This window comes from Malus domestica, chromosome 17 (assembly GCF_042453785.1).
Source record: "Malus domestica chromosome 17, GDT2T_hap1".
NCBI classification, from domain to species: domain Eukaryota; kingdom Viridiplantae; phylum Streptophyta; class Magnoliopsida; order Rosales; family Rosaceae; genus Malus; species Malus domestica.
In genome coordinates this window covers 10,243,454-10,270,545 of record NC_091677.1, presented here as the reverse complement: position 1 = coordinate 10,270,545, position 27,092 = coordinate 10,243,454, and the positions used below count along the sequence as shown (strand labels likewise).

General features: G+C 39.9%; 2 protein-coding genes and 1 non-coding gene across 4 annotated transcripts; all 3 read right to left on the bottom strand.

Annotated features, from left to right (window-relative positions):
* Nucleotides 1–321: 321 nt before the first annotated feature.
* On the bottom strand, nucleotides 322–397 carry MIR11000 (microRNA MIR11000). Its single transcript, NR_161624.1, has one exon. It is a non-coding gene; the product is annotated as a microRNA MIR11000 (primary transcript).
* A 9,716-nt stretch (nucleotides 398–10,113) lies between these two features.
* LOC139193344 (uncharacterized) lies at nucleotides 10,114–11,524 on the bottom strand. The gene is made up of 4 exons (XM_070816338.1): nucleotides 11,360–11,524; nucleotides 10,653–10,985; nucleotides 10,319–10,599; nucleotides 10,114–10,219 (listed from the first exon to the last, which is right to left on the bottom strand). Exons 1-4 carry the CDS (start codon nucleotides 11,522–11,524, stop codon nucleotides 10,114–10,116), a joined length of 885 nt encoding a protein of 294 aa, XP_070672439.1.
* Nucleotides 11,525–24,414: 12,890 nt separating this feature from the next.
* On the bottom strand, nucleotides 24,415–26,858 carry LOC103405046 (uncharacterized). 2 transcript variants are annotated; one of them, XM_008344014.4, is made up of 2 exons: nucleotides 26,438–26,858; nucleotides 24,415–25,201 (listed from the first exon to the last, which is right to left on the bottom strand). In XM_008344014.4, the coding sequence occupies exons 1-2, from the start codon at nucleotides 26,462–26,464 to the stop codon at nucleotides 24,704–24,706; spliced, it is 525 nt and encodes a 174-aa protein (XP_008342236.1). In that variant the 5' UTR covers nucleotides 26,465–26,858; the 3' UTR covers nucleotides 24,415–24,703. The 2 variants fall into 2 exon arrangements, with proteins under 2 accessions (XP_008342236.1, XP_008342235.1); XM_008344013.4 differs by having other exon boundaries at nucleotides 24,415–25,403; nucleotides 26,438–26,856.
* Between the last annotated feature and the right edge of the window lie 234 nt (nucleotides 26,859–27,092).

Genomic DNA, 27,092 nt, shown 5'->3' with positions numbered 1-27,092 from the left:
AAATATGCTCATCATGCATCTTTGAAATGTGGCAGGTGCATTACATAAACCAAATGACATGCAACGATAAGCAAATGTACCAAAGGGGCATGTGAAAGTGGTTTTTTCTTGGTCCTCGGGTGCTATGACAATTTGATTATAACCAGAATAACCATTAAGAAAACAATAGAAAGCATAACCCGCTAACCTTTCAAGCATTTGATCAATGAATGGCAAATGGAAGTGATCCTTCCTAGTGGTGGCGTTGAGCTTCCTATAATCGATACACACCCTCCAACCTGTTTGGATTCGAGTAGGCACAAGCTCATTTTCAGCATTTGTCACCACAGTTACTCCGGATTTCTTTGGAACACATTGAACGGGCGAAACCCAACGATATCGAAAATAGGATAGATCATTCCACAATCTAAAAGCTTGATTATTTCCTTCTTCACAACTTCCATCATCGGAGGGTTGAGTCGGTGTTGAGCCTCTCGAGATGTTTTAGACCCCTCCTCCAAAAGTATGCGATGCAGGCAAGTGGTGGGACTGATTCCTTTGTCGGCCAATGTCCACCCAATTGCTGTTTTGTACTCCCTTAGCACCCTTACCAACTTGTCTTCCTCTTGTGCCGTGAGTGTGCTTGAGATGATGACGGGCAACGTCTCATCATCGCCCAAGAAAACGTACTTTAAATGGCTTGGCAATGGCTTAAGTTCAAGTGTAAGTGGTTGCACAACGGAAGGAAGTAACTTATTAGCCGAAACTGAAATGGAAATTGGGTCCAAAAACTTACCAGATTGTAGTGGCAATGATTCGAGGGCAGCCACCATCTCAATCACATCTTCATTAGGGGGTACGGCAAGGGAAAAAGTATTCATGCCGTGGGGGTGCATGGTTACTGCTTCATTGTTTTGAGTGTTCATTCCTCGTGCAATGACCAATTCAAGTGCATCGTTATTCAATTGTTTAAAATGGTCCTGCGCCAAAGAATTAAATACATCAATAGAAAAACATGAGTGATCCTTATTAGGATACTTGATAGAATCAGAAAGATTGAAATTGATAACTTCCCCATCAAATTCCATCGTCAAAGTTCCATTAAACACATCAATCTTAGTACGGGCAATTTTCATGAATGGCCGTCCAAGGAGGATGGGCAATGTAGGGGAATGGTCTGACTTATCCATTTCAAGCACGTAGAAATCCGCCGGAAAGATTAAGTGATTGACCTATACTAAAACATCTTCCAAAACTCCCTTTGGATAGGCATTAGATCGATCGGCCAATTGTATAATCACACCATCATTTTTCAATTCGCCTAAGTACATAGATTGAATAAGGCATGACATTTATAGATGCACCTAAGTCTAACATGGCAGATTCAAAATGAGTATTACCAATTACACAAGGAATGGTAAAACTACCTGGATCCTTGCATTTAATGGGCAGTTTACGTTGTAAAACAGCTAAGACATTTTCACTTACCTTGACAACCTCCTTGCTCGAAATTCTCTTCCTAGTTGTGCAAAGTTCTTTTAAAAACTTGGCATACCTTGGAACTTGCTTAATTGCATCCAAAAGTGGTATATTGACTTGAACTTTTCTAAACGTTTCCAAAATATCCTTTTTCAGCCTCCTCTTTCTTTGATTGCATAAACCTACGAGGAAAGGGTACATTTGGAGAAACAAAGTTAGAATTAATCAAAATTGGAACTTCCTTACCTCTGTTGGCCGAATTGGATGGTTTATGAGCATTTGGGACCTGCGGCAAAGGTGTTTCCACCCTTGCCGTGGGGGTGCTTTGCTCCTCCTCTTCAATTATCAATTCTTCAACCTCGTTGGAACGTGATTTGGAAGGTTGGGGATCAGATCCAACTTGTTTTCCACTTCACAAACTCATGGCTTTGGCAAATTCGAACCCTCCCTTCGGGTTGACAACGGTTGAACTAGGCAACTTACCTTGCTCTCTGAATTGTCCTACAACCTCCACAATTTGCCCAATTTGCTTCTCCATTTGGTCCACCCTTTTGTCTTGGTTTTGCATTGCTTTGGCTTGATTTTCTTGCCCCTAAGACAAATTGGTGAGTAACTTAAGAAGTGTGTCATTATCTAAAGATGTACCTGAAGTGTTTTGGGCAGGTTGTTGTGGGGCTTGTGTTGGTGCGTATTGCTTGGTATAGAAGCCCGGAGGTTACTGCCTAAAGCCTCCTTGTTGTTGGGGTTGTTGGGGCTCCCTCCACTTGAAATTTGGATGGTCTCTCCAACTTGGATTATACGTCTTAGAGTATGGATCGTTCATTGGCTGGTTTTGGCTTTGAAATCCAATTGCATTGGTGCTTTCCAATCCACCATTCTCAATCAATTGAGGACACTTTTCAGAGGCATGTCCTTGGATAGAACACACGCCACATACACTTGGTCCTTGCAGCCTCATTCTTTCGGCCATCTGAGAGACAATGGAAGTAAGATTAGCTAATTGCGATTGAATGTCGGATGTGGAACTTACCTCATTCACTTGTTGCCGTGGGGTGTCCCTTTGCCCAATGCCTTCATATTGTTGTGCATTCAATACACGGTTTGCAATTAGTGTTTTGGCAGCCATGGGTGTTTTGTTCCGCTAAGGCATCTAGCATTTGGCATTCAATTGGTAAAAGCCCTTCGTAGAAATATTGAAGAAGAAGTTCCTCATTCATTTGGTGCTGTGGACATGAAGCAACAAGGGTTTTAAAACGTTCATAATAAGTTGGAAAGGATTCACCTTGGTTTTGCTGAATGCCACTAATCCTTTTGCGTAGAAGAATGACTCGAGAAGTTGGGAAAAACTTCTCCAAAAACGCCCGTGATGTGACAGTTCCGGGAGCTAGTTCATACAACCAATCTTTAGCCTTGTCCAAGAGAGAAAAAGAAAAGGCCTTCATCTTCAAAATGCTCCCATCAACATTCTCGGGAGTCATACTCGAACAAACAACCTCAAACTCCTTCAAGTGTTTATTAAGATCTTCCATGGATAGCCCATGGAACTTAGGAATATGGTGCAATAGGCTAGACCTTAATTCAAACTCATTGGTCTTCCCTTGGGCAGCCATGGGGTATTGGATGCAGAGGGGTACGACATTGTCCAATCCCGAAGCAGAAAGCTCCTTGATTGTTCGATTGTCCACTGTCATCACTTATACTTCTTCAAAAATCCCTGTCGTGGCCTCCTCTTGCTCTTCTACTTCTTATTCTTCAAGCACGGGGTCAGGACTAGGTATATTGGATTCTTGTTGATTCATCTTCCTTTTCAAAGTCCGCTCAAAGTCGTCGTCAAAGTAAAAAATGTGCTCACGAACAGTTGAGAACTTCTAGTCATAAACTAGTACCAAAAACAAGAAAACAAGACAAGGTCAGAAACTAGAAACAAATACAAATGAAAATAAACAAAAAGAAATAACAAGGGATTAGCAAAGTTGCTAATCCCCGGCAATGGCGCCAAAAATTTGATGCGAATTATATAAGCACACAAATTAAACCCTCTTATATCAATTGTAGTAAATAATGTAAGTAGGGATCGTTCTGGACCGGGGATTAGAAGGGCTTGCTAATAACCTCTAAACTGACTCAAAGAATGCAAAACTAAACTCTAAAACACTAAATCAACTCAAAAGACTCAAAACAGCACAAAACAAGCTAAAAGACTCAAATCTGCCACTAAGAGTGAAATTGGACTAAAATAGGTTGTAACTTGATTCAAAACACTTAAAAACACAAACTAAATAAGTTTCTAACTAATATGACTCAACAAAGTAAATGGGGTTTGGTTTTTGATGAATTTGAAAGCAAAACAAACAAGTTGTAAAATAAAACAGATTTTTGGACGAATTTGAGTAAATTGAATGGATGGAAGGCTAGCTAGGAGGTTCTTTTCCACACATGACACACTTGCAAACAAAACGATTTCCAGTTGCTTTTCAATAAACTACGAATTCTCAACGCCCCAGATTAACTGTGAATTGCATTAATTAACCCTCAGATTTTCCTAATTTCATTAAATTGGATGATTGCATACAACAACCCAAAGCATTCCCCACAAGTTTCCTACATGAATTGCATAATAGAGATACAAGCATAAATCATTAACTTCTATGAAAATCATAAGCATTAACGAAGCACTTGTAACTATGAATTGCATGAAACTTATGCCAAGAATTTACTTAACACGGTTGTGACGAGCAACCTTCACTACTTGTGGATATAAGTTCATAACGATTAGGTGAAACTCCCTTATATCCTAGCATCAGATTTATGTATGAAAATTAAGCATGCACTCTCAACCAACACACACAAATCAGTTTTAATTCAAACGGATAAGTAAATTGAATTCACAACTTATGAATCACAACTGAAAGTAATCAAATCATATTGCAAGCATGAACATGGTTTCGAATTCCCCCCTAGCTAAGGGGGGTTTAGTTCCTCATACTCACAAAGCAAAGATAAACAACTTTAGACATTGAAAACAAAAGAAAGAAAACACCTAGACTCTCCAGCGATCCAAACTGAACAGCAAGCACGTCTACGAACTTCCCTCTTTCCTCTTTGTTGCGGCACAAGGTTTAGGGTCAGGTTTTGGGGGTTATGAATGGTGTAGAAGGATGGGGTTAAGGCTAGGATAGGTGTATGGTGTGGCAATAGGTGTTTTAGGTCAGAAACTATGGAGAATGGTGAGGGATGGCTGCGGCAAAGAGGGAAAAAGGGTTTCTGGCATGAATTGTGAATATGAGAGGTGATGTTGCGGCATAAAGTTAATATGAGTTTATATAGGCACATAAAACCCTGGGAAAATCAGGTTAGGACTTGGACTTAGTAGAAAATAAGGATTAGGGCCCAAACAATCAGAATTTAAAGGGAAAAAGGGCTAAGAGGTGCGGCATATTAGATAGGGCTTCTAGAATGCCTTGCAAGGCAAGGAAAAAGGATTCTAGAAGGGTATAGGTGCGACAAAGGATGGGTGTGAAGGGATAGGGCTTCTAGAAACCCTAAAACACAAGGAAAGGCACGACAAGGGAGGGAAAAGTGTCTAGAACCTCTACTTTGTGTCAAAAAATGCTTAGGAAGCCTTCAATGTTGCTGGAACTTAGGCCTTTTAGGTTTAGGAAAGATCAAACCAAAATAGAAAACTTAGGCTTAACTTTCCTACTTCAAGTAGGGAACCTTGTTTGAGTAGGAATCTTCATTCTTCTAGGAATCCATCTTCAACTATGAATCTTACGTCGATTAGGAATCCTTTTTCGATTAGGACTCCTTCGTTGATTAGGAACCCTTCTTCAACTAGGAATCCTTCAAATCTTCAAATCTTCAATTTAGTCAATTCTTTTCTCTCCAAGCATGTGATATCCAATCCAAGCTCAATTTTTCTCCAAAAGGCTCCAAAATGCACTACTTTGCATACTTTGCCCTTAAAACCTGAAAACACATGAAAATGGCTTAAAAGACTAATTTAACCAAGAAAACACAACATAAATGCACAAGAACAAGCTAACTAAGTTGCATAAATATGCTCATATCAAACCCGAGCCCAAGCCTCGCACCTATGTGCATCACACTTCGGGCAGCCTGCTCCCGTGGCCCAGCTTGCTCCAGCTTAGCAGCCCACTCTTATGGCCCAGTCTGCTCTAGCCGAGCAGCCCACTCCCATGGCCCAGCCTGCTCCAGTTAAGCTGCCCACTCTTGTGGCCCAGCCTGCTCCCACTGAGTATTCCACTTTCGTGACACAGCCTGTTCTCGTGGCCCAGAATGCTCCAACTAAGCAGCCCACTTTCGTGGCCCAACTTGCTTCCACGGCCCAGTCTGTTCCCGTGGCCTTCCAAGTAGCCCAAATCGATCCAAGATTAGTTCTATTATCCTGGCTCTAAATTTCCAGACTGATGACCGAACCAGGAACATTTTCACCATATTTTTCTGCAGATTTGGCATTTCCCAACTCAAATCTCGCGCCCAGAGTCTACCACACTTCTACTGCTTAAGAAGATGCATTCATTCCAAGCTCTTCCAACCCAAATGGAGAACAACACTTGTCTTGACAAGTCATAGAGTTGATGAGTGCCCTCGCACAGCAGACGACCGTGGTGAACCAGCACTTGCAGCGCATCGAGATGCAATGTGCCCCAGACGAGGTGTCCTGAAGTAGGACAAGGGCAGACAAAGAACCTCTCCAGCAGCGTCCCGACAAGCAGCCACTCAACCAGCCATGAACCAAGTGTTCAGGCAGTGTACACTCCCGATTAGGTCATCGAGATAACGTATACTCCAGTCTTAGAGCGCGAAGGAGCTTGCACTCTTGACTAGGCCCACAGACGAGCATACATTCACAGTTGGGATCACACTCCGATAGTCAACATGAGTAATTGATGTGAAACAAAGATAGAATACACCTAGAAACGCTCCAACAATCCAACGTCTTGAATGGTAAGCGCGGCTCCACGGGTCTCCTATCTTATCTCCTTGCAAAGTTGCGGCACAATGGGATGAATGTGTATGAGGGATGTATGGGACGAATTTGTGATGAAATGTGTGGTGATCTGATGGTAGAAGGTGGTGAATTATGAGGGTTACAACACAGTATAATTATAGGGAGAGGGTAAGGCATGGTTAGGGTGAGTAGGAGAGGAATTAGGACTCCAAATCATCAAAGAATAATGACACTTCTCATCAAATTCCAGGGAGGAAAATGAGTAGTCTTTGCATCAGGAAATAAAGCTTCTAGAAGGGCTAGGTGTGGCACTAATTTAGGGATAAGGTTTGGCTTCTAGAAATCTGATTTGTAGGTATCCTAATCTGAAAATAAGTCCCCCTTGCAGCTGGAATTAAGGTAGGATAGGATTAGGATATAATAAGATAAGATAAGGTTGGATAAGGTTTTGGATAATGTTCATTCTTTTTAGCTGAATCCTTATCTTCTTTGTCTTGAATTTATGTTGTTCATATTTTCAGCACATTCCTAGCCTCTTGAACTTCAAAAACATCCATCCACCTTGCTCCATGCATGTGCTATCCATTCTTGGCCCAAAACTGCTCCAAAATGCTCCAAATTGCACTTTCTTGCCAACTTTGTCATTTGGACCTACAAACACACGAAAATGGCTTAAACCACTATAATAAACAGAAACTAACTATGAAAATGCAAGAAAACAAGCTAACTAAGTTGCATAAATATGCTCATATCAAATTCCCACACAGTTAGCTTTTGCTAGTCCTCGAGCAAAACGAAACAAACAAAACAAAACAAAACATAACTTAGACCTTCCAACAATCACCTCAGAGATTTCCAATGAAACACGACATGTTAAAAATCACTACTCACATAGAGTTTAGCCATCCTTACCCTCGAGCACACACTTAATCGTAGTCACCACTCACTAGCTTGCATTTAATCAATTAAAACAACATTTTAAATGTAGTAACATGCCTTAGAGAATTCCCTCAATTCCTCACTGAATATACTCTCTATTTTCACACAGATTTTCTAACTACACTCCCTATACTAGGTATATGTGAGAAGATTGATGTAAACATGTAGACTAGCCACTCACATATGTTATAAACAAAGAAGGCATTTTCTGGAATTATTAATGCATGTATATATATGATCTCATAAATGGAATGCCACTACTTAGACGCGAGAACCAGGGATACTATAAGCTCATACCAACCCAAACTCCACATATTGAAACACACAACAACCAAGATTAAAGTCTAAATGTTGTAACGGGGCTAAGGGTATTGGCTAACAAAGACAGGTTAAGGATAAACAAAGGTTCTTAAAGCAATAATAAGCAAAGTAATGAAATCAACTTAGAATTCACTCTTGAATGCAGCAAATAACTCGAAACACTAAGGGGATTTCGTATATACTTAGGGTCATATTCAAACTTTTTGGACCCTTTCTTCAACAACCAATACTTGTGAATTCTTTCTCATTTATTTCATAACTTTGTTTCTTTGTTTTTCCACTTTTTCTTCTTTTTCATGTTTTTTTTTTCTTTTTGTTTCTTTTCTTTTTTTTCTTTTCTCTTTCTACTCGTGTACATACCCTTCCCCCACACTTGATTTCTGCAATATGTTTGATCAAAAGGAATTCTCTCTAAGTCATGCTCCATTATACTTTAAGAACAAGGGTATGGATAGTCCTATTCTAGGCTAGGTCGGGGTAATGTGGCTAACAACGAAAATAAGCTAAATAAGGCTCAAAGAGGTTAAACCTACAAAACAAATGCATGGGATGAAGGCTTTTTGGCTCTGGTGGTAACTACTAAACAACTTCATCTTGTTATATGTTATGCATTCAATTTTAAGCTTTGAATGAAACGGGCATGAGTTCTAGTATTTGAAACTAAAGTGATAAAACGCATTCTAAGTAGCACCCAAGCCAAGAATAATGAGATCATGCAATGATTTTAGAAAACAAGAAATCACAGATTAATAACTCTCCAAATAACGTTTAGGCTTAAGTCTCTCAATGTTGTAACGTTAGTTTGAGTTCCTTCCTTCAAGCATGTTACAAAAACTGATTTTCTCCTTTGTGATTACATGTGAATTCGTTGATGACAACTACAACCAAGCATTAACCAAAGAGCATATCAAACTTCCACCCATGTTTGTAATTTTCTTTAACAGTCAAGCAATTAAAAACCAAATCCTCATCATTGTGTTGGAAGGTACCCTAAGACATAAACAAACACACAAAAACAACTCTAAAACGACTCTTTTTTGGGTTTTCAAAACTTTTTCTATTTTTTTTTCAAATTTTTGTATTTTTCTTTCAAAACACACTAAAACACTTAAAAACACACTAAAAACACTTAAAAACAATGAGAAAAAACTCTAGTGGTGCTAGGTGATAAAAAACCCACAAATTTTCAATAAAAACACTTGTTTACCCCCCCCCCCACACTTCCAAACATTGTCCTTAATGTTTCAATCATAGAATCACACATAAACAAGCAAATGACACAACGAACAAACATGACAAACATGGCAAAGTAAAAGCAAGAAATAGTAGAGTTTAAGAACGTAAATCTGGTCTTCCTAGTTCTTCTTTATTCACATGGGTTGCCTCCCAAGAAACGCTTGCTTTAATGTCTTCCAGCCGGACGATACCTCCTTTTAAGCTTTATTAGGGCTCACGGCATGGAGGGGTACATCCTCCACAACATGCTCCTCAAAACTTCCATGCAGTGGATCTATGAACGGAATGGGATAATGATCCTTCCTAATTGTGGTGTTGAGCTTCCTAAAGTCAATTTAAAAGCTTCCACCATCTTGGATTCGATTGGATACCTGCACCAAAGAAGGTAACAACCTATTATTTGAAATGGGAATGGGAATTGGAATAGGTGGCTCATCAATGTGCTGTGATGAAGTGGCAACATAGTTAACAGATGCACACGGGGTGCTCTTAACCAGATTTGATGGTTTGAGGGTTGGGGCGTGTTCCTTGTGCTTTACTCCAATTCCTTCTTCGTTGGTAGTTCTAGATACATCCTTCTTGATTGGTGCTGCTGAACGTTCTTGCCCTAAATTTTTAATCACATCTATAGCAAAACAAGAACGAACATCATTAGGATTCGTAATAGATTCAGAAACTTTAGAGTTAATCATATCACCACCAAACTCCATAGTTAAGGCTCCCTTGGCCACGTCAATCTTGGTGTGGGCTGTTTTCATGAAAGGTCATCCAAGTAAGATTGGCGATGGTGGAGAGTGGCCTGAGTCCTTCGTATCAAGCATGTAGAAATCTGCAAGAAAAATCAAGTGGTCTACCTGTACCAAAACATCTTCCAAAACTCCTTTCGGGTATGCATTAGATCGATCGGATAATTGAATAATAACACCATCATTTTTAAGCTCTCCTAGATTCATAGATGCATAAACAGAATATGGCATGACATTAATGGAAACACCTAAATCTATCATAGCATGTTCAAACCTTGTATTACCAATTACACAAGGGATAGTGAAACTACCTGGATCTTTGCATTTAGGTGGCAGCTTTCTTTGCAACATTGCAGAGACATTCTCACTTACATGTACCACCTCTTTCTCCTGAATCTGTTTCCTTGTTGTACAAAGCTTCTTAAAAAATTTAGCGTACTACAGGATTTGCTTTATAGCATCAAGGAGCGGGATATTGACGTGCACCTTCCTAAACGTTTCCAGAATGTCTTTTTCATCCTCTTCATTCCTAGCTTGCATAAACCTGCTAGGAAAGGGCACATTTAGTGGAATAGAACTAGAAAATTTTGAATTTGTACTTACCTTGCTTGTTTTGGATGGCATAAAGGGCTTAGGAGGCTACGGCAAGGGTTGTTCTACCCTTGCCGTGGGTTTGTCCAATGTTTCATCTTTTTGTTGCAACTTTTCATCCTCCTCTTGGCTAGATTTTGACATTTTGGGGTTGGTTCCAACCTTCTTGCCACTTTTCAATGTGATAGCGTTGACGGTTTCAAATCCTCCCTTTGGATTCATAACAGTTAAACTAGGAAGTTTGCCTTGTTCTCTAAACTGCCCAAGGAACTTTGAAATTTGCCCTATTTGCTTCTTCATGTCACTCATCTCCTTGGCTTGATTTTGTTGGCCCTGCGTTAATGAAGTTAATAATTGAAGAAGTGTATCATTATCTAATGATGAACCTGAGTTTGTTTGGGCAGATTGTGGATGAGGTTGAATTGGTGCGAATGGTCTTTGATAGAGCCCGAGAGGTGGCTGTCTATATCCTCCTTGTTGTTGAGGTTGTTGAGGTTGTTGAGGCTCCCTCCACTTGAAGTTTGGTTGATCTCTCCAGCCCGGATTATAGGTGTTAGAGTATGGATCATTCCACGGTTGATTTGGCCTTGATAGCCCATGGCATTTGCACATTCACATCCTTCATTCTCTATCAATTGAGGGCATTGATCATTAAGATGCCCCTGCATAGAGCACATTCCACATATGGCCGCACCTTGCACTTTGGATCCATCGACAACCTGTGACAAAAAACAGTGAGATTAGCCATTTGAGATTGAAATTCAGAAATTACACTTACCTCATTCACTTGTTGTTGCCGTGGGATGTCTTTTTATCCAACACCTTCGTATTGTTGTGCATTCAAGGCTTGGTTTGCAATTAAGATCTTGGCAGCCATTGGTGTTTTGTCGACTAAAGCACCTCCTACTGAAGCATTAAGCATTTGTCTCTTGATTGGAAAAAGTCCCTCGTAGAAATATTGAAGGAAAAGTTCCTCATTCATTTGATGTTAAGGGCACGATGCCACTAACGTCTTGAAACGCTCATAATATGTTGGAAACGATTCTCCTTGGTTTTGTTGAATGCCACTAATTTTCTTCCTAAAAAAAATGACTCTTGAAGTTGGGAAGAATTTCTCCAAGGACGCTCTCTTCATGCTTTCCCAAGAAGTGACAGTTCCAGGTGCTAATTCGTAGAGCCAATATTTAGCCTTGTCCATAAGAAAGAATGGAAAGGCTTTCATCTTCAGAATGTTCCCATCGACATTGATGGGTGTCATGCTCGAACATACCACTTCAAACTCCTTAAGATGCTTGTTTGGATCTTCCATGGATAGCCCATGGTATTTAGGAATGTGATGCAACAAGCTAGACTTCAATTCGAACTCATCGATCTTTCCTTGGGCAGCCACGGGCTATTGAATGCAAAGGGGCAAGACATTGTCCAACCCCGAGGCTAAAAGTTCTTTGATTGTACGATTGTTCGCTACCATGACTTGTTGTTGTGTTCTTCTTCAAATTCAGATTCGGCCTTTGAACTTGAACTAGGTGGATTAGGTTCTGGTTGCTTCCTCTTTCTTCTCAAAGTTCATTCAAAATCATTGTCGAACTCTAAGATGTTTGCACTAATATGTTGAGAACTACGAGTCATAAACTAGTACTTGAAACAAGGAACAAAAACAATTCAGCAACCAACTAAAAGGCATGGCAAAGACATAATTAAACACACACGCTAAACTCTTTGACACTAAAAGAAAACACAAAGCCACACGACACAAACAAGGGAGATTAGCAAGTTTGCTAATCCACGGCAACGGCGCCAAAATTTGATGTGAAAATTACTTGACACACAAATTAAACCCTCTTATTGACAATTGTAGTAAAGATGTAAGTAGGGATCGTTCTAGGCCGGAGAATAGGAGGGATTGCTAATCTACTTAAACTCGACTCAAAGAACTCAAAACAAACTAAAAAGACTCAAAACAGCACAAAACAATCAAATAGACTTAAACTAGACACTAGAGAGTGAATTGGACGAAAATTAAATTTAACTTGACTCAAAACGCTTAAAAACACTTAAGAACACAAATTTGACAGATTCTAACTAACTTGACACAGCAAAGTAAAAGGGATTGGGTTTTTGACGAATTTAAAGTAAAGACAAGTAAATTAAAAACTTAAACAGATTAGACATGAATTTGGGGGAAATATGGGTGATTAGCTAGCTAGAGGTTTCTTCTCCACACATGACACACTTGCATACAAATCCATTTCCAGTTGCTTTTCCAATAATCCATGAACCTCAACACCCTAGATTAACCGTGAACAGCACTAATTAACCCTCAGATTTTCCTTAAGTCATTGAATTGGATGGACAACGCATCAGCAACCAAATTATTCTTCAATAGTTCCCTACAAGAACAGCATAATAGAGATACAATCAAAGAACATTAAGCTTTGTGAAAATCATAAGCATTCGTAACTATGACAACATGATACTCCTGCCAGGAATTCACTTAACACGATTGTGACTAGCATCCTCCACTACTATTAAATATAAGTTCATAACTATTAGGTGAAACTCCCTTATATTTTAGCATCAAATCCCTGCATGCAAACTAAATGTGCACCCTTAATCAACAAACAAGAATAAGTTCTGAATCAAACAGTTAAGTAAATTGCATTCACGATTCCTGAAATTACAATTGGAAGTAATCAATTCATATTGCAAATATGTTCATGGCTTTGAATTTTCCCCTAGCTAAAACAAAAACAAAATTAGTTCCTCATGTTCGCAATTAAACAAAGACAATTAAATTTAAACATTGAAAACAAAGATAGAATACACCTAGAAATGCTCCAACAATCCAACGTCTTGAATGGCAAGCACAGCTCCAAGGGTCTCCTATCCTATCTCCTTGCAAAGTTGTGGCACAATGGGATAAATGTGTATGAGAGATGTATGGGACGAATTTGTGATGAAAAGTGTGGTGATTTGATGGTAGAGGGTGGTGAATTATGAGGGCTGCAACATAATATATTTATAAGGAGAGGGTAAGGCACGGTTAGGGTGAGTAAGAGAGGAATTAGGACTCCAAATCATCAAGGAATAAAGACACTTCTCATCAGATTCCAGGAAGGAAAATGAGTAGTCTTTGCATGAGGAAATAGAGCTTCTAGAAACCTGATTTGTAGGTATCCTAATCTGAAAATAAGTCCCCCTTGCAGCTGGAATTAAGGTAGGATAGGATTAGGATAGGATAAGATAATATAAGGTTAATTTGGATAAGATAAGGTTGGATAAGGTTTTGGATAATGTTCATTCTTTATAGCTGAATCCTTATCTTTTGTCTTGAATTTATGTTGTTCATCTTTTCAGCATATTCCTAGCCTCTTGAACTTCAAAAACGTCCATCCACCTTGCTTCATGCATATGCTATCCATTATTGGCCCAGAACTGCTCTAAATTGCACTTTCTTGCCAACTTTGTCATTTGGACCTACAAACACACGAAGATAGCTTAAATCACTATAATAAACAAAAACTAACTATGAAAATGCAAGAAAACAAGCTAACTAAGTTGCATAAATATGCTCATATCAGTAACCTTCCAGGCGAAGTGTTCATTCACCGCTAAGCCCGCAAGGAGCATCTTTCACCTCACATCGGTGTAGGCAGCACGACGGACAGAGAGAAGCAGTTACTCAATCGGGCTCAAGTTCAACCAGCAGCATGCGAAGAACTCGTTAGCCTGCTAGGAACGCGTTACACGCATCGCATCTACGACATAAACAAGCCAAACACATGGAAGAGCAGCTTAGACCAGCAAGTCACGGTTAAGGGCAGCTGAGAGCTCCACTACCTTAACAAAGGCAAATTCAAGAAGAAATAGAGAGATTTTTAACCAAGCGATTGCTTAATTTCCAATGTAACGAGGTCACCGACGAGGCACTACAATGGAACATGACCAACATAAGCAGGTCACCCTTCACGGATGAGATCGAGCAGGCAAAGCCTCCACGCGAGTTCAACATACCACATTTCACATCTTTCAAAAGGGATAAGGACTTGGAGAGACACTTAAAGCGTTACCGAAGCACAATGATCCTTTATCGAAACAACGGCGATCTCATGTGCAAGATATTCACCACCACTTTACAAGGCGATGCGCAAGATTGGTTCTACACTCTGCCGCTACAATCCATCCGGAGTTTCGACAAACTTTCTTTGATTTTCACCAAAGAATATTCATCATATCGCTCGATCAAGAAGAAGTCTGACCATTTGTTCAACGTAAAAAAGAACCTAAAGGAGTCGTTTCGCAACTATATGAAAAGGTTCAAAGCAGAGAAGGCAAGGATAGTCAGATGCAACAACTCGATAGTTAGAACAGCCTTCCAAAAAAAACTTCCAGCAGACCACCTGCTATTCGAAAAATTGATCATGAAAGAAGATCTAACTCTGGCACACTTTTTCGCTCTGGCAGAGAAGCATGCACTTTGGGACGAGGTTCTCTAATGCACATTCAAGGACTCAAAGAAGTACCCAACATCACATTCCTACTATCCAAACTGGAAGTAACGAAGGACTTATTCGCATGTTTGACGGTATCTAAAGCAGCAATAAGGTCTACCATCATGCGAGAGGAGCTGGGGGCCCGACTACTTGTATTCCATAGTTCAAAAGCTTTCCTCGATGCTATTAGAAATTCATAAGCTAACTTTGGCGATAGTTATTAAAACACAAAAGCTCAAGTTTTACCTTTAAACACACGCAGTCATCTTCATGATACACTATTTTGCACAATCTAGTTGCGCGACAATAAAGGTATAGGCCCTAGCGGATGCAAAGTTTTCTGACGAACGCAACAACTTGGCCCAAAAGACATGCCAAGGGCAGACGAACACTGGAATGACATAATCAAAAGCAAGTTTTGTCTTCATCACCACAAAAGATTCTACATAGGAGCAACATGTACCCGTAGTTGAGCACCACCTCCTATTGCTCGTCACACAGCCCTAGCCGACCCTTGATCCATAATTTAGCTCTAGAGTGGTCCAATATCGACAGTGGAGCATCTCTTGTTACGTGTAACATGGTCCTAGCTCCATAACTCCCTACCAAGCATTCACAACGTAACAGAATGGCCCACCGACGCCCCGAGGGTAATTGAGCACTCCCTAGCTGCGCCTGTTCCACCCCATGGAGACTTCTGGCATTTGCATGTCGACGGCGCATCCAACTACAAAGGTTCGAAAGCAGGTGTAGTCCTTATCACCCCAGACAATTCGATACCCGAATAGGAAATCACTCTAGGCTTCAAAGTATCTAACAACGAAGTAGAATACGATACCCTACTAGCAGGCTTCCAAATGGCAAAAGACTTGGCAGTGAAAAAGCTCACAATTCATTCTGACTCCCAGCTAATCACTAGCAAGACCGCTTGAGGCATTTCAGACTTACACCCTCACTCAAGTTCCACAGGCAAACAACGCTCACGTGGACGCACTAGCCAGCCTAGGCTTCGCCCTTGACCACCAACTCAAACGCTCTATTCCGGTAGAGTATCTAGACGAGCTGAACATAGAGGCAAAGCCAGCAGCTGAGGTGTCACAGGTTAGTACAACTCCAAACTGACAAGATTCCATCGTAGACTACCTGGTTAATGGCACATTCCCCACGAAAAGATTGGAGTCTAGGAAGCTCCAAATCAAGGCAACACGCTACTACATGTGGAACGGCATTCTCATTCGAAAATCCTACACAGGACCACATCTCCGCTGCCTAGTGCCTCCCGATGACTTGAAGGTTCTAAGCTTAATCCACGAAGGCTTTTGTGGAAATCACTCTGAAGGTCGATCCTTAGCACAAAAGGCTTTTAACGAAAGCTACTATTGGCCTACCATGCACCAAGACGCTAAGGAGTTAGTACAAAAGTATGACAGTTGCCAACGCTACAAGCCGGTACCAACACTGCCTGCCAGCGAGCTACACCTGTAGACGAGTCCTTAGTCGTTCATGTAGTGGGCAATCAACCTGGTAGAACCTATGTCGCCTGCTACAAGGGGCAGATGCATGATGATCGTGGCAACCGACTACTTCACCAAATGGGTAAAAGCAGAGCCTAAGATGACCACGACTCAGATAAACATAGAGCACTTCATATGGAGGAACATCATTTGTCAATTTGGCATCCCTCAGTCTAACCGACAACGGCTAGTAATTCGTGGGCTAAGATGTGGTGAAGTTTTTCCAAAAGTATAACATCAAGCAGCACACATCCATGCCAAGATATCTTCAAAGTAGTGGTTGGCCGAAGCATCCAACAAGATGATCCTTGATTGCCTTAAGAAATCCCTCACCAACAAGAAGGGAAAATGGCCAGATGAACTTCCCAGATGTTTATGGGCATATCGCACCACCAAAAGACGAACAACCGGTGAGACTTCTTTCTCTTTGGCATTTGGCTCATAAGCAATCATTCATCCCAATGTCATCAAGCCAAGTATCACTGCACTACTACTAAGCATTGAGCAGAACAGTAAGGAGATGACCACAAGCTTAGATCTAGTTGAGGACAAGCGCGAGCAGACCATCACCTGCATTGCAGCCTACCAACAACAACTCATTTCCAACTATAACAAAAGGGCTAAGATTCGGCAGTTCCAGCCGAAGATCTAGTCCTAAGAAAAGCCTTCATCAATGTCCCGCAAAGAATGCTCTAAAAAGATGGATCCCATCTGGGAAGGTCTATACAAGATCAGCAGAGTATGCGACAAGAGTAATTACACACTTGCCACCATGAAACGATAAAAAGATCGAAAAGTAGTGGAACGCCTACAATCTGAAAAAGTACCATGTATGACCTCCCGCTACATCAAAGCCCAAAGACTCAAGAAACTCGACGGGCACCACCTTACAAGCCGAGGACTATCTAGTTGTTATGCATTCCTACCTTATAGATAAGTTCTCGTTCATTTCACTCGTTTTTCAATAAGGAATTTAGAAGTAATCACAACTTGGCTCGGCTGCATGCTTACAACAACTGATCAATCCTGCACTTCAAAAGAAGACTGCGCCCTTCTTAGGGACTCATTGCAGGAATTGCGCCCCCCGATGAACCAACCATGCTCTCTAGTGTGAGAGGGTAAACTAATTGCTCTTTAGTGCGAGAGGGTAAACCAATTCCCCAACACCTACATGGGTCAGCTCTCCAAGATGGGAGGATAAAATTTACACTCCGAATATCCAGGCGTGGATGAGCCTGGCTGCCCTAGTATAACTAGATGCACGATGGCTTGCACCGGGATTCCTAGAAGTAGCCACAATGGTCTTTTTCAAGGCTTAGTTAACTAAAGGATTTTGGGTCTCTTGGCCTAATCTGTGGAGAACCGAGCCCTAAAGATGGATAGGGCACATTACTCAATACCCCCTACAGATGGCTGCCTTGGAACCCTAAAGCTACTACCGAGTGCACTAAGGTAAACTACGGTTTCCGGAAGACTGCCTACGGCTTGCCCTTCGAGCAATAAAGTCGCGCTAGACTTATACAACCGCACATTCTTTAGAAAGGTTAAACAAGCTAGCGCATATATACGAAGCTTTATCCACTGCCGACATGCTACGTAGTCGATAAGCTTCACCTCTGCCAAGCGGGAAACAACCTACACCAAGTCTTAAAGTGTTGTGATACTTGCTATGCAACCTACGGAATTGGAGAAAGCCAAGGTTAACAGCCTAGTGGTTACGCGGACTTGTCTACTTCTGTAAGTAAGGCATCCGACTGCCAACCCTATGGCAAACAACTTTGCAAAATTCTACACCAACACATACAGCTGCATAGGCTACGTGAGATTGTCTGCTTATAAAAAAGTAGCATGTCTACCACTGGTCTATCAAGTCTAAAGGTTAGGGTATGAACAAAAGAAACGAATGTGAAGAAAAGCGAAGGAAACATGTTTATAAACAATTAGCAAATGTCGAAGGAGTTCAATCAAAACAAGAGCTACAAGGAAAAACAAATAAAATCCTAAATGCTACCTAGAAGACTACAGCAACTTGGATATCCCACGACTACTCAGTCGCCACACATTCAGCAGTTGCGACGCTCTTAGCAGCGACATCATCCGATGTTACTCCCCCAGCTGCCCCAGCCTGGGCACTAACTTCTCCAACTACTTCACCAATGGAAGCCTCAAAAGTAAAAGCAAGCAAGTCTTTAGGAGAAATAAAGAAGGTCTCGAAACCTCAAGCCCATCATTCTCACCCTTCAGCTGCTCATTCTTCTAAAGCAGACTAACACGAACACGCTGCAGCTCATTCACTTCCTTCTTCAAACTTTCATTGATCTTCAGTACATCTTGAAGTTCCAACACTTGGGGTTCAAACGTATCGATGATTCTCTTGAAGTGGATCACTTGATTATAAGCAGCAATCAATTCTTCATTTGCATAAGTAGTGAAACGAAGCTCAGAAACTGCAAACTCAAGATCTTAAATCTAAGGTATGAAACATCCAATCCCCTTCTCTGCACTTTCATACTTAACTTGGATTGCATCAAGCCTAGTCTTTAAGTCAACGATCTCGTGGTGAGCGGTCTCAAGATATAGAGAAGTCGGGGCAAAAATATTAGACTCATTTCAAAGCAACAAGCTCAGAATCTAACCTCTTGATTTCCTCGGTTGAGGAATAAGCTTTAGTTGCCATAGTCTTCGCCACCTCCTTAGAAGCCTTGCTATACATGCATCATAGCAAGCAGAGCAGTCATTTTATATTGGGTCGTATGCTTCGCAAAGGAACTTGGGCAAACAACCTTTCTACCGCCATCAACAAACTTGGCATAAGCGTCCATGTCTTCAAGAAGATCTAGTTTCAAAAGCACACAGATCTCAGCAGCCTCTCCAGAAGCAGGCTTAATGGATTTCTCACAGCTGCCCATGTGAGCAGTCTTTTCATTCTTAGCAGGCAAATCAGTATCAGCAGCAAAGGGAGTGAGCATTGGCGCCACTTTAGCTGCATAGTCCACCTTATCGCTATTCATAGTAGCAAGCCTCTCCAAAGGTGAACCGGACTTAGCTCCCAACAAACATCTTGGTACAGACTTCGGCACTGGGGGCATAACATGATCTTTACGCTGAGCAATATTATCAGCAATCGTACTAGCCATTCTCGACATGGCAAGCGCCACAGGCTCAGATCTAACAGCCATATTTTTTCTTCCTATTGGAAAAAGTAATGTCAATCACAAGCATTTCAACAGCAGGCAGACCCTCATAAGCAGCTGAGGAAGTCTTCAGTTTTTCTCAATCGACATCTCTTAAGCAGGCGGGGAAGATCTCTTCTTTTCACCTTCATTCATAGTAGGCTCCACGACAACAATCAGACGAGCCAATGCATCTGCCTTGATCATCTTTACCTCATCTTTCGGGAGCAGTCCATTTTTCTCCAGGCGAAGAGAACTAAGCAGCCAACGCCATTCACGGTACTCAGCAGAGGAGCTCAACCTAGCATTCCAGCAGCTTATGAGGCCCGCGACCTTCTCCTTTCTTTCAATCACCGGCCTAGCCTATGTCAGGACCAAAAGCCCAAAAGACATGAGCCATGCAACCTGTGTAGCACTACATCCCAGTGCTTCAATCCGCGGCCCCAGCTGCACAAGCTGTCTGTGACTCTAGCTAAGTTGATTAGCCTAAAGCAGTGGTGTCTGCCATAACACCTCCTCAACTTATGCTGAGTCGACTCCTAGCCCCTACCAACCGACGTGCCGCACCACCCCGACAGCTGCCCCGCGATAACACTATCTAAGAAGAAAACAAGAAAAAATAAATTTTTTACATTGGTGCGACACAGAGAAGACGAAGAAATCAAAGAAAGACGGTCATTTACACGGGCAAGATGTAAAAGATTGCTAGAGGATAGGGAACAAATATCCTCTAAGCTATCTCTCTCCTGTAGGGTAGAATAAATCGCTCTCCAAAGTTGATTTAATAACTCACTTAAGGTGGACTTAAATAGGAAGCAATCCTACGTTTCCTAAAGCAAGAAGATCTCTACACCTGTTACCCTTTCCTACAAGCAGCCCAACAAGTGTGGGGGCATTTGTGGAGCCAAAAATAATCATAAGGCGACACGTGGATTTTTGGACAAGAGAGGACAAAAATACCCTTGAGGCATAACGGGATTCCTACGCGCGATCAGTGAGTAATCATCCCTCAACCAAGTCAAAAGTGCCCAAAATAGGTAACAATTCAAAACCTATCTCATCAAATCCCTTCTACAAGGTAACTCCCAAAACCTATTTCATTCCATATATTTATTTACCTCATTTTCCCTTTTTTAGCTAATCAATTAGCTAATTATCTTAATCATTCCATAACTCCCCAAATAATTTCTTTCAAAATATGTTAATTAGTCAATTAATAGATATATTACCTAATTAATCTATTAATGGCTAATTAACCACAATTTACACCAAAAAAATACCTAAATGGCCGGTCCCTATTCTCCTAATAGGGCCAGCCATATCCCTATATATAGCTCACCATTCTCTCCCAAAAACTACTTCCAACTCTTGCTAAAATTCTCTAGAATTCTCAAACACTTTTTCTCCTAAATTCTAACTTTGGCATCGAAGGTTCTTCGGCCAAAGCCCCCCCATTCATCGTGGGCGCGTGAGGCTCTTGGCCTTGACCTAAGGTGTTAATTGTTTTTTAGGTGCAATTTTGTCCAAGGTCAAGGAGGAAGAAATTTGCATCCACAGTTGAGATTCTTGAACTTGTCATGTTTACAGTTATTAAAACACCCAAGACTGTTTTAGGGTTCATGATTTCCAATGCGCAAAACATGGATCAGTGGTTCAACTTTGCCTCAGTTAACAACGTAATTGATATTTTAACAACATAAGTTTTTATCTTCATAAAGTTGGTTTGTTGAATTTGTATTTGAGAATCCCTGTGTTAAGTTTGCATTTGGTCAGATTGGGGATAAAGGATTTATGCCGTCTTTTTTAGGTGGGTTTTGAAGCTGCATTCTTTTGTTTTGATATGCCTGGAAATTTTTTGTATTATGTCCTTGTTTTGTTGTAGTTTCTGTGTTGGCACATGGCATTATTTTGCTTTGCTTGCTGGTTTTGGGTGTACTGATTCTGCTTTGTATAGTTTTTTTCCTTCACAAAAAATCACCAATTATTGTACCTTGTTCCATCAATTATATCCTTCAACATGTATCAACTAGGAAACAATGGATGCCAATTTTCTATTTACCTTATAATATGTCTTGTGTACTAGAATTTCATCACAATTCAACTCAAGGGTGATCATCTGCTGTCAAATTTGAGTACTGTTTTGATTATAAATGTGCTTTGTTTTATTTTTCTTGAATTTCAAATACTTGGAAAATGATTGTAGGTGTTCATGTTTTACACCTGTGTTTTGTTATGAGTTAAGGAGTACCAGCTTTGTCAGGGTCAAGTAATATGAGAATTATGTTTATGCTGCCAAGTATGGTTTGCAATTTATATGTAAATGTAATATAGAGAATAAGCACTGGATTTGGCACGTTGACTTCAATGAATAGGCACTAATTTTTTTTCCTAATTTTGCAAATGTCACAACTTATTAGAAGTCAAAAGTCGGTGACAACTGCACTCTATCTAATTCCCCCGCCTTCTATTTCATTGCTCTAGCAGATATGGATCCCAGACCGGTTGATGCGACTGATGCAGTTGCTCCCCAGCCCTCCCAGGCTCTGGCGTCATTAGCCTCTTCAGTTGCACTTCCTGTTAGCGCCAGGCATGGTCATCGCCACCCCCGCACGCCCGACACGACATCGGCATCCACTACTGATGCCTCGGGGTCCCAACCAGGTAAACATGTGATAAATGCAATAATTGCTCGAATAAATCTCTTATGCTAAATTTTGTCAATATTTATATTACTAATCAAATGTGCCGTATTTTGTTACCAGTGTTTGATATAAATGATTCTATTTGTTTGAGCATGAATGCCAATGGTTGATTTACTATCAGACATGTGAATTGAATTCAAAATAATGTAGCAACAAATAACTTAAAAACTGAGTTGCTAAATAGAATGTGGATGTTAAATGTTCCTCATCCGATTGAAAATTTTAGTTGACTTTTGATTCTGGATAGGTTTGAAACTAGATAAACACTATGTAATATTTCACTTGGCATCCACTACTAAAGCATTCAATTGTTGTGATTGTTGTTGGATATCATATATTATTCATTACAATGTCCAGGGTTTGGGAATTGTTATAATTTTAGGGGAGGTTATGCCGGAATTTCGGTTTTTTTTGTTGTGTTTGTTTGAATGTTTTTTTATTTTTTTTCAGCAAAGAAAAATACCCAAGGACCTTGTTGTTAGTTGAAGACGGCGAAGGTCACCCGGGTGACCAACGGATGTATCATGATCGGATACGACGACCAACAATGGGCTGCACCAGCGGAGCAGCATGGTGGATTGGCCCACAACACTGGTCATATCGTTTGAACCTATTGCCCTATGCAAGGAAAGTCTTGGAAGGAGATGTCGGACAAGGTGAGGATACAGTTGTCGGTAAGTATCCTACCCTTTAATTGTTTTTCCTTCAAATTTTATATATTTATATTACTTAATGTATGTAATTAATTTGTTACATTGCAGATGAACTACAATTTCGACGACATCAACAACTATATGTTGGCGTACGTCAACAGGATCTTTACTAAACGGTACAAGCAGTGGAAAAATGACTTGATGATCTGCAGGTCGCTCTTAAGGAGGGTTGACCGAAAGAGTTTAAGGACCGGGAAGATAATTAGGTGTGACTCTGCTGTCATTTTTTGGAGCCCAGCTATGTGGTACATTTTTTATATTAAGTTTAAAAGTATTATACATTTCTTACTAATGTTTATTGAATTTTTTAAATTTCATTTAAATTCACTTGGACTTTAATTTTAGCCAATTTTTCCCCTGCACTTTAATTTAGCCAATTTCCCTTCCTGAACTTGTATGATTGACCAATTTTTCCCTATAACTTTAATTTTAGCCGGTTATCCCCTGAACTTTAATTTATAATTGACCAATTCACCCCTGGCATTGGATTTTGGAATTTTTCATCCCTCTTGGTCACATGTATGACACATGACAATTGTCTGAGAGCAAAAAGGTAATTTTATTCCTAACATGGACAACATATTTTTTTTTTTTCCTTTTCTTCTCTTCCGCAAGTTCACTCTTTACACTTTTTGTTTGAATTTTATCCCTAATGTGGACAACTATGAATCTTCTTCATGGTGTTGCTTTTTCAGCTAAAGGTTGGGTTGTGATGCCATTTCATTAGCCTTCTTTGTGATTAGATTCTCATGACCGTCTGAGATATTTCAATTCAAGACCTAAATTCAATAAGAAAAGTAATTACTCATCTCTCATTACTAGAAACTGGCTAATTATTTATTTTTTTGTGGTAATCGACTAAAATTAAAGTTCGTATGAGAAATTGGGCAATTATAAAAGTTTAGGGGGCAATCAGCTAAAATTAAAGTTTAGGGAGATTGACAGCTCCTTATAAGTTTCAGGGAGAGGGGGAAAGGAGGGGGCGGGGTTGGGAATCGATGAATACCTTCTAAAAGCAGGGTGCAAAGAGGTATATACTTGGATATGTGAACTAGGAAGAGAAATAGATAGAAAGAAATATACATCTCGTACACATAAGTATCTGAAGAAGTTGATGTTCCATCGTAACATTAATTAGCAATATTAGAAGTAGTCCAACTACGTATAAATATATGTAAAAGCTCTCCCATTACAGTACCTCTCGTATAACAACTTCAGCTTGTGGCAACTAAGAAATTGACCTTGTCAAGTTTACTTGTGTTCACTATATTAATATAGTATACTTGGTCTGAAGATCTGATCCAGTTTGTAATACAGTCTGAAGATCAGATTCAGTTTATAATTGATAATTATTAATGCAGTAATTGCATAGATGCTAATAGTCAACTCAATGTCTAGTTAACTTATATTGATTTAACAAAAGGTTTATTAACCTTCACCCTGAATTGTCCTCCAGAATCCATAAAAGGAATAAAGGGAGATCTAAAATGGTGACCAGTGATGCCATTTCGACAGCAAAAAGAAGTTGAGAAGAAAAGGAAAAGCAAGTGGAATTCCAACAAAATAAATTTTTTTTGACCTTCAATTAAACTTTTAGTACTTTAATTAGTGTGCATTAGGAGAAATGAAAAGGGCCATAGTACAAGTGCTTTGGTGGGAATCCAAAGCTTGTCAAAAAGCAGAAGCAGCTTACCGTGCACAACATTATAACACAAAGTAGCCAATTGCACATAAGCGAAATGTAAAGTTGTAACGTAAAGTTGTAAACTTTATCTTCAACCAAATCCATGGCGGATCAAAAACATAAAAATGGTCATAAAATTGAATAAAAGAAGGTAACTCTCAAGCTTCAATCTCAAACCTTGAACACTTGATGGATCCCACGGATAAGTCGATTTCGAACAAATTTTCTTCCTCATTCATCTCATTGATCTCAGCCAAAAGCTCCAATATAGTATGCTGCTTAAAAATGGACTGGGGCGACAAACCTGGCATTTTCTGCTGCAGGTTAAACAATGAGTCATGCTCCTTGTGACCGACATAGTATCCACCCGGGAGGGCTATTTCGATGAGGCTATCCTCGTCGGAAATGGAGCCGTCTGAGAAATCTGGGCTCCGAGCCACACTGTCTCCAAACGACCAGTCAACTAATTCAGAATCATCACTGGTTGATAAGTGATCAAGGCATTCACTTTCTGATATCAAATCCGTTGAGCTCAGTGGTGCTTCTTCAGCATCCTTCTCTTGTGGGGTAGCACTTTGATATTTTGCATCTTCCAAGCAAGGAATGAACAGTTTTTCTTCAATTAACTTATTCTCAACCAGATGAAGAGGTTTTTGCTTAGAAAATGGGAAGAAAACAGTCGAGAAAATCAGTACCATAGATGTTAGGAAGATGGAGAGGAATCCAAACCCCATGAATCCAATCAATACAAGGAATGAAGCAAGAACAAGCAACAAAGGTGGTGGGAATCTGAAGAACCACAAAGGAGTAGCCATTTGATCTTCAAGTAGTTTTTTCAACTCCACGAATTACTCAAGCCTGAGTAAGTAATTATTGGAAGGAAAAATTAGGGTAAGTGGAGAGAAAACTTTCCTTTTCGTTGGATTTGAAAATTGTATAGTAAATATAAGTTGGTAGAGAAGAATACTAAAGGGTAAATTCTGGAAACAAAAATATTTATTGCAGAAAGCTGGTAGCCTGCTGCTTTCAACTCCAGAATAAGCAAGAAAATAGTAGGTGAAAATCAAAATGAAAGAGCCACAGGAGTAGCCCAATGGTAAAAGTGGGTAGAATCCTAGGTTAAATTAATAGGCTATTGATCTAGAGTTCGAAATCCTCTTTCGTAATTAAAAAAAAAATGATCAAACAGGAAAAAAAATGAAAGGCTCAAAATTTTGAGCTGTCCTCTAATATTTTTAACAAAAACCTAAAAAGGAAAGTTCTGAATGGGGGATTTGACGAAGAAACTGCAGATAAATAGTTGTCTGAAAAAGCATGAACAGGAAGGAGGAAGTATATATGAAACTAATTAAGCTGTAAGCTGTGCTTTGAGATTTGAGGAAAGAGGAAGCAGCAGCTAAATTAATTCAACTAGTTTGCAATGAGGAAGCAAGCAGGTAAGGAGAAGAACAAATATATTAGGTATTTATTATTAAATAAAATGGAGGAGTTGTACTAAAGGGTTCTCTCATCACAGACTCAATACACAGTTCCCAACAGTCCCCAATTAAACCTAAAAAACTGGGTTTCTGTGTTTTCTAACACCCACCACACCAATCAAGTGCGTTTATCTCTGCAACTGATTCTCTTGAAAAACCCAAAACCCCCATAGTTTTTTCCCTGTATTGGTTTACACAGTCTGAGAGCTTGGAAATGAGAGGAAACCATGTGCTCCCATCTGAGCTCACCACATGGCACTTTCCATCAAACAAACAAGAAAGATAAATTATAAGAAGAAAAAAAAAAACAGTGAACAAAAGGTTAATTAGTAATTTAGTATATATTATTGTTATGCTTTCTTCAACATTTCTACTCATAAACCTCAAGATTAATGAATAATAGAAGTACTCTACCTGACTTTCAATAAAGATAATGCTCATTTTCTCCTCTAAAGATACATTTGTTTTTCTTGATGACGCTCACTCAAAAACCCCACTTGTCTGCAGATTGGTTTCACACTTTCTGGGACTTCAATACCTTTGAAAGCTATGACTGGTCTCCTTGGAGATCCATCATCAACAAATACTATTTCTTAGGAAGCAATTTACAGGAGGAGTAGCTAGCTCCCACTCAAATTATAACCCCTCAGTCAAATTTCAGCCTTGTAAAGTGGCAATAACATGCAAACCTAAAAAAGTAGCCGACATCCATGCAATCTCTAAAGCTTCATGCATGCGCAGGCAGTTATTTCTGAACCAACTCAATTGAATTCCTTTGAATTAAGAAATGGAGGGACAAAAGCAACAAGACATGGTCACATAGTCATCATTAAAGAAAATTAAAATGAAAAAAAAAAAAAAAAAAGGGATGGTGTGTATATAATTCCTAGCTAGATGATAAATGGATAGAAACCATTTAAATAGAAATCTCCTGCAATGATATAAAACGCATATTTAAGCGTGTCAGTGCTAATATTGGGGTTTTTAAATAATTTTATTAAATTAAATAAACTAATTAAAGTTAGAGAAAAGTATTACTGACTTTAGTGGAGGTGTCCAAAACGCATGG

Bases quoted from the DNA above. Each gene is read 5' to 3' on its own strand.
- LOC139193344 (XM_070816338.1), bottom strand. From the start codon at position 11,524: ATGACACCCATCAATGTCGATGGGAACATTCTGAAGATGAAAGCCTTT. The intron at 10,600-10,652 runs GTTCATCATTAG...TCATTAACGCAG, and splicing joins ATCTGCCCAAACAAACTCAG to GGCCAACAAAATCAAGCCAA. The intron at 10,220-10,318 runs GTAGCCTCCTAA...CTTTCCTAGCAG, and splicing joins AGGGTAGAACAACCCTTGCC to GTTTATGCAAGCTAGGAATG.
- LOC103405046 (XM_008344013.4), bottom strand. From the start codon at position 25,360: ATGGCTACTCCTTTGTGGTTCTTCAGATTCCCACCACCTTTGTTGCTT.